Source organism: Nannospalax galili, unplaced genomic scaffold (genome assembly GCF_000622305.1).
Source record: "Nannospalax galili isolate Female #2095 unplaced genomic scaffold, S.galili_v1.0 scaffold218, whole genome shotgun sequence".
Taxonomy (NCBI): Eukaryota; Metazoa; Chordata; class Mammalia; order Rodentia; family Spalacidae; genus Nannospalax; species Nannospalax galili.
This window is the reverse complement of record NW_008343207.1, coordinates 743,018-757,702: the sequence shown is the minus strand read 5'-3', so window position 1 is coordinate 757,702 and position 14,685 is coordinate 743,018. Positions and strand designations below refer to the sequence as shown.

Below are 14,685 nucleotides of genomic sequence, written 5' to 3'. Positions count from 1 at the left end.
CCTGCTTACAGTTCAGGACCAATGCACCCTGGGATGGGGAAGCAAACTCCAGCCCCCAAGCAGACAAAGGGCTGCAGGAGGGGAGAGTCCCCTCCCTAAAAGACCCACCAAAGGTGGCCTGCAGGTGACCAACCCTCTCCTTCCCACACCTTGTAAGAAGGTCTCACTCAGAAGTAAAATGGAGGCTTTAGGGTGGGTGAAGCTTGGTGGTAGAATGCACTAAGTGCAAGGTCTTGGACTCAATTCCCAGCACCACAAAACCAGCAAACAAAACAAAACAGACAATAAAACAGATCAGAAGTAAAATGGGAATATAGGATTTCATGGTATATGCCTGTAACCCCAACACTTGGGACTGCCACAAGTTCAAAGCCAGTTAGAGCTACACAGAATGACCTTGTCTCAAAAAAAAAAAAAAAAAAAGGCCAAGTATGGTGGTGCACACTTTTAATCCCAACACTTAGGAGGCAGGGCAGGTAGACCTCTGTGAAATTAAGGCCAGCCCTGTCTACATAATGAGTTCTAGGACCAGCTGGGGTTACAGGGAGACTCTGTCTCAAAAAAGAAAAATAAAAATGTAAAAACAGGAGTTTAGTAGCTTAGTCTTTTCCAAGAAAAACACACACAAACTTATAAGGTGCTGGATCTCCAAGTAGATTTCCCCCTCAACCCCCACTGGCATTTGACAGAGGAGGATTTAGAACAGGAGACAATGAAAAGGAGAGAGGTTCAGAACATTTCCCGAAAATCCGCCTTGTACAGTTGTCCAGACTGTTCGCTGCACCAGGGCACCCAGCCAACTCTGTGTGCCAAGGCCTCTGCCCAACAGCATGCTCCATCTGCCAGAGGGACTGTCTTTTCTATTCATATAAAAATACCTTCTGGGCTAGTGAGGTCCTGTTTCCCCTTCTTCCCCTAGGGGCCACCCCTACACACAGGTGCAGGGCAGTGTGGGGCCTCCCCAAGTCTTAGCCTGGCAGTTGGAGGAGGCCCCATGCAAGAACCCACGTGCCCCATCCCCACGCTGAGCCAGTCCTCAGAGGATATGGCCTGGGCTAGGGTGTCTCCGGGAGTGAAACTCATTCCATAGCCTAGGGGAACCTCTAAGCCAAACAAAATTTCCATCAGGCTGGCAAAATAAAGAGATCCCGGTTTAATTTGTTTTATTGGGGTTTGGACATCCTGGGTAAGGAGGTGCAGCTGTGGGCTCCATCTGAAATAAAATGGCCATCTGGCAACTCTGCCTGGAGCCCCCTCACTGTCCTTCAGGAACCCTCACCTGCCCTGTTGGTAATACAAAACACTCCCTGCAGAGGGCGCCACGGCTGGAAGGCAGCAGGACCCGCCCCACTGGCCAGCACAAGGCTCCTGAAGGACCCTTGGACCTAGAAAGGCAAGGGGGCAGGCTGGGATGCCCAACCCGCTCACCAGGGACCCTTCCTCAGCCCCAGGGCCACATGGACACCCTGTCCTGTGATTCCTTGATGGGCACTGGAGCCCCAGCCTGCAGAGCGGGCCATCCTTCCTCTGTCCAGGTGGTGGCTCCTGCCAAGACAGGCGCTCATACACCCCTGAGTTTTCCATTTACTCTTCTCTTCTGACCAGGCAACTGGAGCTGAGACTGCTAGATAGCTGGCCCCCAGGAACTGAGGAGCCTGCCTATCCTCTCCTCAATCTTAGCTTGTTCCAGGCAGTCTCAAAAACTAAAATAGTAGCTATTATCCAAGACAGCTCACCCCTGCCAACCCCAAATTGCAGGGCCTGTCCTGTGGCTCTTCCTGTCACCTCCCTGGCAGGGATACATCCTACAGGGCCCAGACCCTCTTTAGCTCTGCACCCTTCAGGGACCTGGAGATCTCAGAGAAGCCCAGGGTGATGGCCTTAATCCCCACAAGGTAGGCTGCTGGATAAGCCAGGATGCAGCTACATCTGAATGGGGGGTGAGCCATCAATCCAGTCCATGCCAGCACTGTGCCTGTCAAACTTCACTTGGTCTGAAATTCACACTGAATCAAGCAGTCTTGTGCTTCCTGTGTGTTCAACCTGACAAACCTACCCCGGGCCTAGGCTCGGGTATACAGCTGGTGCTTAATAAATGCTCAAATTTTTTATTCTTGGTCAGTTATTACAGACTCAGGCCAGTATATCCCACAGGGAACCCTGGGCCTTTTACATTAAAATTGCCTTTGGGATCCAGGAAAATGAAGTTTGCAGGCCTCCGTGGGGCTCTGCAGTAGAAAGCTCTAGGCTTCCATGATGCTCAGGGATCTGTATTCTTGGGAACCAGTATGAGAAAGAGCTATGAGAAACAGCTGTCCTTAACCTTCCATCTTTTTCACAGAACCCGAGGAACTGCCTTCAGGATCCAGGAAACGGAGGCAGGCTGGGACCCACTGGGAAGGCAGGAGGGTGGTTCTGCCTGTGGAAGACATCCAGACAAACGCTGGGGGTGGAAAGGGTCATGGCAGGTCTACTGGCTACAGGCAGTGGGGGTTACCTGGTACGCACCTACAGCTTTGCTTCTTGCAGCACTGTACCCTTGGCAGCTGGTGACATCAGAGATTCAGAGTAGGCCTGAATGACCTCCTTATCCTGGGAGCCCTTTTTACTACCACTCCAAAATAAAAAGCATTTTTCCTGGAAGACAACCAAGCTGGTTTATAGTCTGGGCTGCAGTGCCCGGGCGACATTAGGTTCCCCAGAAGCAAAGGGGACAGAAAGGAATGGGATTGCAGAGTCCTCCACCCTGCCCTGGAAGACGGGAAAGCAGAGCTTCAGAGGGCCACTGACAGGAAGCAAGAGGAGAGATGGTGGCAGAGGTGGGGCGAGTGTTGGATTGCTCTTTTCTGGTTTGGTGGGGCTGGACTGTACACCAGGGCCTAGAGTCTCCTAATCACAACCTTGGTGAGTCCCTCCCCCAAGGCTCATGGAGCTTTGATTAGTGGGAAGCAGAGCTTTACCCTTAAAATAATTTTGCTTTGTTTCCTGTAAGAATGGTTTATGACCAAATGTGTTGTTCATCAGTATGCAATTTTTAAAAAATCAGGACAAGGGGCTGGAGCGATGGCTTTAGCAGTTAAGAGCACTGGCTATTCTTGCAGAAGACCCAGGTTCAAATCCCAGCATCTACATGGCAACTAACAACTGTCTGTAACTCCAGTTCCAAGGGAACCAATGCCCCTTTCTGTCCTCTGTGAGCACTGCACAATATGCGGGCATAATACTCATACACATAAAAAAGTAAATAAATAAAATCAGGACAGAAACATATAGGCCAGACTGACAGGGGGAGTGGGCTGTTCCCCTGGCTTCTGATGAAACCTTCAGGGTGAGCAAGAACCCTGCTCTTGGTGATCTGTGGACCCGTGATCCCTCATCTCCTTCCCTCTCTCTGTGGCTAACTGGAAGAGGCTGGTCCAGCTACCACTGGGCGGCAAGGAGGGAAGATGGGAGCCAGCCTGAAAGTCCAGCCCAATGTCCAGAGGTACCCAGGTGCCCTGTGGAGATGCCCAGCTGCCCCTCAAATGACTAGAGATTAGGGGGCTTGGGAAGGGAAGTAGACACCAGGTAGGGTTGCAGGGCCAGGGTGATTTGAGAAGGATCTGCTCTTTTCACAGCAAGCAAGGAAGCAGGAAAGAGAACTAACCGGCTGACTGGGACAAGAGGGCAGGTTCAAGGGTCTCCCCAACCAACCATGCTGTGGACCCAGGATGTCTCAGGTGGAACCCTGTATGTAGCCTTGCAGATTCCCTCCCCCATCATAGCTGGTCACTGTCTCTACTGTCCCCACTATCCCCGTCCCATAACTACAACTGTTGCTACCATGTGGGGACCAGGACTTGACCCTCATCTTCAGGCCGTGCATCCTGTTCATTTTTATTTTTTATTTATTCATTTATTACATTTTTCGGTCTTTTTGAGACAGGGTCTCTCTGTACCTTGTAGCCCCAGCTGGCCTGGAACTCATTTTTTTTTTTTTTTAAGGATAAGGCTTTTTAAAAAGTATTTTATTTATTATTTTTATTTTATGTGTATGAGTGTACTGCCTGCATGTAGGTAAGTGCACCCATGTCATGCAGTGCCCACGGAGGACAGAAGAGGTCATCGGATCTCCCTCAAACTAGTTACAGACAGTTGTTAGCTGCCATGTAGGTGCTGGGCTTTAAACCTGGGTCTTCTGCAAGAAAAATCAGTGTTCTTAACCACTGAGCCATCTCTCCAGCCCCTGGAACTAATTTTTTAATTTTTTTTTTTTTGTCTTTTTGAGACAGTCTCCCTGTAGTCCCAGCTGGCCTAGAACTCACAATGTAGACAAGGATGGTCTTGAACTCACAGAGATGTGCCTGCCTTTGCCTCCCAAGTGCTGGGACTAAAGATGTGCAACACCACGCTCGGCCTAATTTTTTTTTTTTTTTTTTTTTTTTGGTCTTTTTGAGACAGGGTCTCCCTGTAGCCCCAGCTGGCCTGGAATTCACTATGTAGATCAGGCTGGCCTTGAACTCACAGAGATCTGCCTGCCTCTGCCTCCCGAGTGCTAGGATTAAAGGCGTGTGCCATCATGCCCAGGCTCTGCCTAATTTTTAATCTTTAAAAAAGATTTATTTATGTGCATGTGGGTATATGTGTGTGTACTGCATGTATGCAGTACTCATGGGGATCAGAAGAGGGTGTCAGATCCCTTGGAGCTGGAGTTACAGGTGGTTGTGAACCACCCTATGTGGGTGCTGGGGACCAAACTTGGGTCCTCTCGAAGAGTAGTACATTCTCTTAACTGCTGAGCCATCTCTCCAGCTCTTTTCTGTATCTCCAGATCTGTGGACATGACCTGGCAAAAACACTCACCATAAGTGAATGGATGGCTAAGGCCAGAAGGGCAGAAGACTCAGTCACCCCTCTGCTTCCTGCTTCTAGGGGCTGGATGCCTTGGGGCTAAAGCTTTCATTTTTGTTCCCTTCCTGCTATAAGCTACCCCATCCCTGGTTTGAACCACTATTCTTTTGAAATTTAATTTATTTTTTGAGACAGGGTAAAATTTCAAGCAGCCAAGATTGGCCTCAAACTTCATATGTAGCCAAGGATGACTTTGAACTTTGGATCCTCCTGCCTCACTTCCCCAGTGCTGGGATTACAAGTGTGAGCCACCACACCTGGTTTATTCAGTACTAAGGATGGAACCCAGGGCAGAGTGCATGCTAGGTCAGCAATCTACCAGCTGAGCCACAGCCCATCCCTGTGACATCATTCTTGTTCACTTTTCTGACATGTGACCTATCTGCAACATAGCTGATCTAGTGACTCCTCCCCTTAAGATCTTCCCCTGTCTTCTAGGCAATCTAGAAATCGGCTCTAAGCTGCTTACCCCACATCACACCACAGGGCCTGTGTGCTGCCCCTGTCCCTTCTTAGTCATCCCCCATAACCATCCTCTTCAGTTGCCCTGGCCTTCCTTACTGTGCCTCTGTCCTTTCCCCAGGACCTTTGCACTAGCTAGCATTCCCATCACCATGGTGTTCCTCTTGTGGTTCTGTGCTGCATGCTTCCCAGGCACTGACATCTACAGTTGGATTCCACCTCTTCCTTTCCTGAATATATTTGTTCCCAAACCCCTTGGATAGGCACTGTTCAATCTGGGAGTCAATATGGCCTTTGAGTCCTTAAAACAGGGTGAACCCAGAGACTTGTGCATGTGAAAAGACCACTGGGTTTCAAAGATTAGATCTGAAAAAGAATTGGCAGGACCTTTATATTTGTATATTGACTGCATGTTCTTTTTTTTTTTTTAATCTTTTGTGGATTTTTCTGTCTCAGGGTTGAGGACTGAACCCAGGGCCTTGCATTTGCTAAACAACTAAATCCCAAGTCTATATTTTGTATTTGGCTTAAGCAAAATTTATAACTAATTTCACTTGTTTCTCTTGACTAGAAAATTTTAATTCAAGATCACAATGTGGTTCTTCCCATTTCCAGCTCATATCCGGCTCTTACCCATCACATTTTCTATCATCTTTATCTTCGGTAAAACTACCCTTTCTGTTTGATTTAACCTGGCTTTCTTTTGTTTCTCTGACCAGACCAGACCAGACCCCAGCTCCTCTTGGCAGGCACCCGTCTTCTGTGTGCCCTGCGCTTCACCGAGTCTTCACCAAGTGGTGCCCACTTGATGGTCAACTGACTGAGCACCAGCCTCACCACCCAGCACCTACAGGCAGCCCCTGGGGAGGGTCCGGGGCCTTCCAGCACAGGCAGAGAAGAGAGCGCAGGATGCGAGAGGCACGCGGATGAGTGGTGCTCCAACCCAAGCACAGAGCCAGCCTCCAGCCCCCGCTACTCCGCCCACTTACCTGGCTGCGAAGCTGGTAGATGATGGGCACTAGCAGCAGCAGGCCGCCAACGGCCAGCAGCACGTACTGCGCGTACTGCAGCACCTTGGGCACCAGCACCAGCTGCGTGTAGAACGTGCGCAGGGGCGCCCCGCCCATGGCCCCGCTCTGCGGGCGGAAGAAAGACCGACAGGTGAGGAGGACCGGCTGAGGACCGAACGCCCCATGCCCGCTCTAATAGCACTGGGACTACATTTCCCAGGTGCCCTCGCTGTTGGGCAGAACCATAACCAGGAACTGATCAAAGGGAGATGAATCTGGTCCAAAAGGCCCTCGAACTTGAATCCTCTCTTTCCACATCCATAAACTGAGTCTAAGGACATCAAGGGGCAGGGCAACGAGACGCAAAGACCTGGATCCCTGAATGGTGGCTTTTAGCGCAGGATTCCACCTCCGCGCATCCCTCAGACTGAGAGGTGAGAGGAAGTGACCCTGACCTTAGGAGCTGTCTGTCCAAGCCATTAGCAAATCCTGATAGACTGGAAATTAACGTAACCTAACCTACCTGAATATTAATATCATAGGTAAAATAATAATATATAAATAAGCTAGGCCAGAAGGAAACCTAAAACCTGGGAGAAATTTCAAAGGAAAAACGGACCCCTTCAAAACCATCTTTCTAGTCAGATGTAGTGGCAGTCTTAGCACTTGGGAGGCTGAGGCAGGAGGATCACCACACATTAGAGGCCAGTCTAGGCTACCTAGTGAGTCCAAGGCTAGCCAGGGATTCATGATGAGATCCCATCTCAGGAAAAAAAAAACAAAAAAAAAAACAATACACACATATTCTAAAACTCCTCTCTCAGGAAAATCAATGCAACACTAACAAACTATAACCCACTCTTACACCCCCCAGGGTCAAGGGCTTGTGACTTTTCTAATAAACTGTTTAAGGGTATCACCCTGGCCAGGCCCTGTGCCCCCTACACTTGCCCCCTGCCTCAGAAACACTAACCCCTCACTGCCCACCTGGCCTCACCTGTTCAAACCACAGCACCGGAAGGACCACAGGGTTGATTGTCCCGGTTTGCCTGGAAATAAGGGACACAGCAGGTAAGCAGCATGCCAGGGTGTGGGCAGTTTGGGCATGTGACTATGAGCACCCAGGCCAGGAGGGACCAGCTGTGTACTGGGCCACTGGGTCCTGAGCAGGTTGTGGGGACATGGGCTGTGATGGGCTGCCAGCAGAGGTCTCCCCTGGCCTGGAGCAACTCTACAATGTGACAATAATGTTTTTTGATTTTTAAAAAATATTTTATTCATTTTTATTTTATGTGTAAGAGTGTTTTGCCTGCATATGTGTAAGTGCACTGGTGAGTGTAGTGCCTGTGGAGGCCAGAAGAGGGTATCAGATTCCCTGGAACTGGGGTTACAAATGGTTGTTAACCACAATATGGGTCCTGGGAATGAAACACCCGGGTCCTCTGGAAGAGCAGTAAGTGCTCTTAACCACTGAGCCATCTCTCAAGCCTTTTTTTTTTTTTTGACTTTTGACTTTTGAATCAAGGTCTCACTATATATCCTGGGCTGGCCTGGAACTCTTTATATAGACCAGACTGGACTCAAACTCACAGAGATCCCCCTGTCTCTGCCTCCCGAGTACTAGAATTAAAAGTGTGCACTACCATACGTTGCAACAATAATCTTTTAAATTAAAGATTCACTTCTATACAACAAGGACTTAGCTCAGAGCCATTTGTCCACACCTTTAAAAATAAATTTGATGCTGCACATGCTATCCCAATACTCAGGAGGAAGAGACAGGCTCATCTCTGTGAGATCAAGCTTGGCCTACATTGCGAATTCCAAGCCAGATGGTGTGCTACAGGGAGACCTTGTTTCAAAAATAAATTCCAATTTCATTTAATGTGACAATTGCTCCACTGAACCTACTGTTTTCCTCTCCCACCTTGGGAGATGTTAACACAAATACTATGTTGGATACCTGAGAACTGACCACTTTCAGATGCCCGGAAGGCAGATATATATCTGGAACTCTAACAGCCATTTAGACCAAAGGACACCTTGAGAATGGAAGTTATGTGCTAGGAAAATGGTTCAGATAGAGCTGGGGGTGTTGCTCAGTAGCACAGCACATGGCAGCCTTATGTGAGACCTTGGGTTCAGTCCCCAGCACTGCAAAAGAAAATGGAACAGAAAGATGTGGTGGGAGCTTAGACTAAGAATGTCTTTAGGGAATCCCATACTGCCCTGGGATTGACAGCTAAAAGATGTGAACAATAATCTGGATGTGGTAGGCACAGGGACTTGAGGCAGGAGGACCAGAAGTTTAAGACCATCCTTGGCTATAAAAGGAGTTTGAGGATAGCCTGGGCTACGTGTGCCCTTAATTCTAATTACTTAATTAATAACAATAATGAACCTCATCCCACTGGAGCCTCAGTGGTGGCATCGGCTGCTGTCTATAGCCAAACCTAACCCCACAGACCCAGCTCCCAATCCAGCAAGTATTGTGGCCTTTAACACCTGCCTTCAAGGTTTGAGAAGGAACTGCCACAGGCTGGAGAGATGGCATGCTGGGTAAAGTTCTTGCTGCTCAAGCAATGAGGACCTGAACTGAGATCCTCAGAACCCAGGCTAAAAACTGTGTGTGACTGTGTGCACCTGTAACCCCAGTGCTGTAGACAGCAGATGCAGGAGGATGACAGGGGCTTTGCTGGCTGCCAGCCCAGCACCAAGTTCAATGAGATACCCTGTCTCAAGGGAATACAGTGGAGAGTGATGGAGCAGGACACCCAACCTTTCCCTGTGACCCCTGCACATACACCATTCCCTTTCTCATTCATTTCTCTCTCTCTCTCTCTCTCTCTCTCTCTCTCTCTCTCTCTCTCCTCTCCTCTCCTCTCCTCTCCTCTCCTCTCTTCTCCTCTGTCTCTGTCTCTTTCACTTGTCACAGTCATGAGGCACCTAGGGAACCATGAAAACTGAACAGGTTGTGATCCTGAAGCCAGGCTTGGGAAGCTGAGCAATGGGGTACAGCAGTAACAGCACATTAGATTTTGGTTTCTTATAGTGACAACTAATACCACAGGACCATGCTTCAGACACTGGGGGCAGGGGATGAAGAGCTCTGATACTGTAACCTTTCTATAAATCTATAGATTCTAGAGTAGGGCCTGGAGAGATGGCTTAGTGGTTAACAGTATTTGCTACTCTTGCAGACAACCCAAGTTCAGTTCTCAGTTCCTATATCAGGTGGCTCACAACTGCCTGTAACTCCAACTCCAGGGGGATGATCCAATACCCTCTTCTGGACTCTGCAGGCACTACATTCATGTGCACATACCCACACAGACACAGACAGACACACACACACATACACACATAAATAAAAATAAAATGAATCTTTTAAAAACTTTTTTTAAAGATTCTAAAGTATATTTTAGACAATGGAACCAATCAGTGTTTGGAAGCAGCAGTTTGGCATTAGGAGCTAGCCCGCCTTGGTCTCCAGTTTCCAGAGCCTGGGTAAGCCATATCTAGTGGTGCAGGATCAAGGCCAGAAGGGCTACAGAGTGAGTTCAAGGCCAGCCTGAGCAATTTAGTGAGATCCTATCTCAAAATAAGAAAGTGAAAAGAGCTGAGGATGTAGCTTAGTGATAGAGTACTTGTCTGGCATGTGCAAGACCCTGGGTTGTGTGCATGTACACACACACACACACACACACATATATATAACCCCCCCCACATACACACATACACACACCCACACACATATACACATATATACACATATGCCACAAACACACATCACACACACACATATACACATATGCCACAAACACACACACACCTATACACATGCCACACAAATATATACACCCATATATATATAAACACACACATTTTTTTAAAGCCATTCACAAAAGAGCCATTTTTCCATGAAATGCTCAAGATTGGCACATCCATAGAGACAGAAACAAGATTTGGGGTGCCTGGGGCTCAGGCAGGGAATAGGGGCTGCTAATGGCCTTGATGTTTCTTTTAGGAGTAAGGAAAATGTACTAAAATCAGCTGTAGCAACGTTTGCAAAACTCTGGATATTACTGTCTCTTAGTTGAACTTTTTAAAATTCTGAGACAGTCTCATGTATCTCAGGCCTCATGTATCCCTTGCAATCCTGGTCCTCCTGCTTCCACCCCAACAAGTGCTGGGCTCACAGGTGCCTGTCACCCCACCTGGTTTATGTGGCTCTTGGTATGGAACCCAGAACATCCTTGATGCTAGGTGACTGCTCCACCCACTGAGCTCAGCTTTGAATGACACATTGGGAAGGGCTTCTGTGGTATAGGAATTATATCTCTATATAGTTGTCTTTTTTTTTTAATTCAACGCTTAGACAGGTGCAGTGGTACATGCCTTTAATCCCAGCATTCAGTGAGAATGAGGCCAGCCTGGTCTACATAGAGAGTTTCAGGCTAGCTGGGGTTATAGAAAGACCTTGTCTCAAAAAACAAACAAAGAAAACCCTAAAACCAAAACCAAAAAATTCAGTGTTTAACAAGTTTCTCTGTGCAGGGTAGTCAGACTTTGGCCAGGCTTCAATTTCTCTATTCTTTTGAGGGGAGACAGTTTGGATTGAATATTCTGGCTGGTGGAGAATGAGATGTTAGGAAAGGAGGAGTCTGAGGAAGGGGCGTCAGGGTGCAGACTGGGCAAAGATGCCCTTATGGGAAAGACAAGCAAACACAGATCCTACACCTGAGGCCTTGCCTTGTCCCCACACCCTAGTTCCCAGAGTGCATGGAGCCTCCTGGCCCCCGAGGTCTGTGTGAGCCACAGCCTCACCCTGCTCACCCAATGCCCTTAACGGCTTTGATGTAGAGGCTCAGCTGCAGCTTCACAGAGCAGTTCATGGGGATCCCAGTGACCTGGACCAGAAGACAGAGAGGAGAGATAAGGGCAGGAGGTCCCCCCCAAGGCCCCCCCCCCCGGGTCTTCTCATCCACCTAAACCAGGCAACAGGCTGGGGAAGCCACTTTTCCAGAAACTCTCCATGCGTGCACTGGGGTCTCCTCCAGGAAATACACGCTTCCCAAAGGGCTTGGACATCCACCACCTCAGGTCTCCTCTATAGAGTCACCGGTCACCAGAGGGACAATTTCCATCTACCTGTTTGTTTGTTTGTTTGATTGGTTGTTTAGACAGACTCTCTTGTAGCCCAGGCTGGCCTCAAACTTGCTATGTAGCCGAGGACGACCTTAACTCCTGATCCTCTTGCCTCTACCTCCTGAATTCTGGGATTATAGCTGTGGGCCCCCACACCTGACTTAATGTGGTGCTGGAGATGTGGTACAGGCTCCATTCATATCCGTCAAGTGCTCTACCATCTGAGTCACATCCCCAGCCCTCACCCAACTGCTTCTTTTTTTAAAAAAAATTTATTTTTATTTTATGTGTATGAGTGTTTTCGTGCATGTATGTAAGAGTACCACATGTGCAATGCCTGCAGAGGCCAGAAGAGGACGTTGGATTCCCTGGGACTGGAGTTACATATGGTTGTTACCCGCCATGTGGGTGCTGGGAATCAAACCCAGGTCCTATGTAAGAGCAGCCAGTGCTCTTAACTGCTGAGACATCTCTCCAGCCCCCATCTTCACCTAACTTCTTAAGGCAGTCCCAAGTGTGGAGTATGTGTCAGTGAGAATCTTTTTTTCAGTCTGTTTCTAACATTTCCCATGGCTTAGGAAAGTCTTCACACTTCCTCCCCAGGTCTGATAACACCTTACCCAGGGTGAGCAGCCAGGAGGGGTGTCTCTGCCTGTCTATTTGCATGGTGGTCTTTTCTTTTTAGTTTTGGCTTTGCAGGACCTTGCTAGTTCCTAACTGAGGTACCATTGAAAATCTTCCTTAGTGCAGACCTAGTTTTAAAATGAGGTCCTTAAAAAACATAAACCAACAAGACACAGCTACTAGAAACAGTGGCTAAAATCAGGAAATGTTCTGGAAAGAAACAAGGAAAGGCCCATAGAAAGGGACCTTAATATGAAACCCCTGGCCTGGGGTTCTGGCTGAGGGTCTTTCCTTGCCCTGCCCAGCTCATGGGACCCTTCAAGGATGATAGGAGGTTCGGAGGCTGTCTCTGTGGGGATTGTGACCCTGGGCTTGTTATGCACACCAGAGAGAGGCAAGGACAACATTTATTTGAGCCCAGTGCACTCAGGTCTTTCTTGGCCCGGGGCAAACAGAGGCTAGGCAAAGTCCCCCAGAAAGTGGGCAGGACTTGTAGACTGTGAACTGGGACAGATACCCAGGGACTAGAACCATATATAGAGCTACATCACCTGTCTGGGGTGTGGGTCTACACCAGGCAGAGGGGTTCACAGGATAGATCCCCAGTCAGCACTCAGGCCCTGAGGTCCTGAGGGGCTTCTCCAAGAGAAACTCTCCCCACATGCCATGGTAGAGAGTCAGACACATGTGACTCCCCTGAGGTAGGACCCCAGATCCCTGAGTCTGGTCTCCCCAACTTCCACCCATGAGCCCATCCTCTCTAAAATTTTGCTTCCAGCTTTCCTTTGAACCAATTCTCTGCTGTGAGTCAGGCATGGTGGTGTACTCAGAGACTGAGGCAGGAAGATTTCAAATACAAGGACAGCCTGGGCTACGTAGAAAAACTGTCAAAACAAGAAAGAGGGCTGGGGATACAGCTGAATCAGAGCATCTGCCTAGAGTACACAAAGCCCACCCAGCAAAACAGAAAAGAAAACACGTTTACCCGAAAGGCCTTCAGGGAGGCATGGGAATCTTCGAGGGACAGAAACCCGACTTCCTGAGGGAGTGAAGATGCCAGCCCAACTGGGCACATCCTATAGTGACCAGAGGAAAGAGAAGGGCCAAGGTGCGTCCCCAGGAGGGCCATGTGTTCGAGTGTCACCCTCCTGGTCCCAGCTGGTAGACAGAACTTCACATGGGACAAATTCCCCAGACCGATTTCTCTTCAAGACATTATGGCCCTTGCTGGTATCTCAAGATCTTTATCTTGACACTGTGGAGGGTGTCTCTGGTGCAGGAAACGCCCCAGATGATAATTCCTAATTAATTTACTATCTCTTAGCCCTTTTATAGGCCCCAATAAAGGAGTAACTTAACCATTGAACTATGGAGTTGGGATAAAGTAGGACCTTTGATGGCTCGAAGTTCTGGAAGCTGCCACTGTGGAAGGAACTGAGCCAGCTCTGTGCCTGGCCAGCGTCGACCTCTGAGAATAGCCCCCTCCTCAGGCAGGGGGCAGGACTCACCGGGTGGATGTCCAGGAACAGAGAATGCTCCCTTGGGTTGGGGTGCAGGCCGGCCACTGCTTCTGACAGTACAGGGTCAGCATTGTAGAAGTGAGGATGAGAGAGAAACAGGGGTGCACCTGAAGGAGGGGAAAGAGGGGAGTCAGGAGACAGGGGTCCTCTGTGAGACTCCTCCTTGTTGGGCCAGCTGGATACCAGAGGTGCCGGGACACAGAAAAAGACCCACAGTTAGCGGGGCATCCCAGTGATACTAACAAGATGTGAACATGGGTTGTGAGACAGCGAGAATCCTTGAAGCCAGGGTGGATGAAGCCAGGGTGGCTGAAATGGGAGAGAGCAGAAGAAGGAAGAGGGTTACCTGCCAGGCATTCTAGGTACAAGGGTGGCAGAGGGAACACAGGGAGGCAGAAGAAGGGAGGCCCAGAGACCAGGGGTGCATCTGAACACCAAGACAGGCATCTAGGCTGTCTCCACAAGCATTGCAGCTCAGAGGTATGCACGGGTCATCTCTAATGTCCACAGAGGGGAGGGGACAGGCCTGCCTGGAGTGTAGGTGAATCAGAAGATTGCCACCCAGAGCCGAGGCTGGACCTTGCCACTGACCAACCAAAGTGGGTTGACAGCCATCTTAGGGACAAGGACCTGATGTGTGAGCTACAACAAGGGTCCTTCAGAGGCTTCCACAAGGGCCTGCACCATGCAAAGGGACACAGTGTGGTGGCTAAGGAGTATGCTGTTTCCTGGGGACTAAAGTGGCACTAGACAGGTACTGGCTGCTGAACCTTTCCAAAGTCAAATGCCACTGGGTTGAGCTTTTTTTTATTTAAAGGTATGCGCCACCAATGCCCAGCTTAAATATATATATATATATATATATAATTATTTTTATATAAGAGTCAGGAAAATAGAAGGTACCATGTGGGTAAAGAGGAAGAAGGTGCTCTTGGGGATACAAGAGCAGTCAGTGCTCTTAACCGCTGAGCCATCTCTCCAGCCCCATCCATGTTTGTTGCTGCTCTTTTCACAATGGCTGAGATGTAAGT

The 14,685-nt window shown here is 48.9% G+C and overlaps 1 protein-coding gene across 2 annotated transcripts in view; it reads right to left on the bottom strand.

Annotated features, from left to right (window-relative positions):
- Scarb1 (scavenger receptor class B member 1) overlaps positions 1–14,685 on the bottom strand; it is a 76,510-nt gene that overhangs the window by 1,531 nt on the left and 60,294 nt on the right. Inside the window, exons 8-12 of one of the 2 annotated variants that reach the window (XM_008839250.3) lie at positions 13,643–13,761; positions 11,199–11,272; positions 7,360–7,411; positions 6,342–6,488; positions 2,509–2,637 (exon numbers count right to left, since the gene is read on the bottom strand). In XM_008839250.3, coding sequence (XP_008837472.1) covers positions 2,509–2,637; positions 6,342–6,488; positions 7,360–7,411; positions 11,199–11,272; positions 13,643–13,761 — 521 coding nt within the window. The remainder of the gene's footprint in view (positions 1–2,508; positions 2,638–6,341; positions 6,489–7,359; positions 7,412–11,198; positions 11,273–13,642; positions 13,762–14,685) is intronic. The other variant, XM_008839249.3, reaches the window with a different exon arrangement.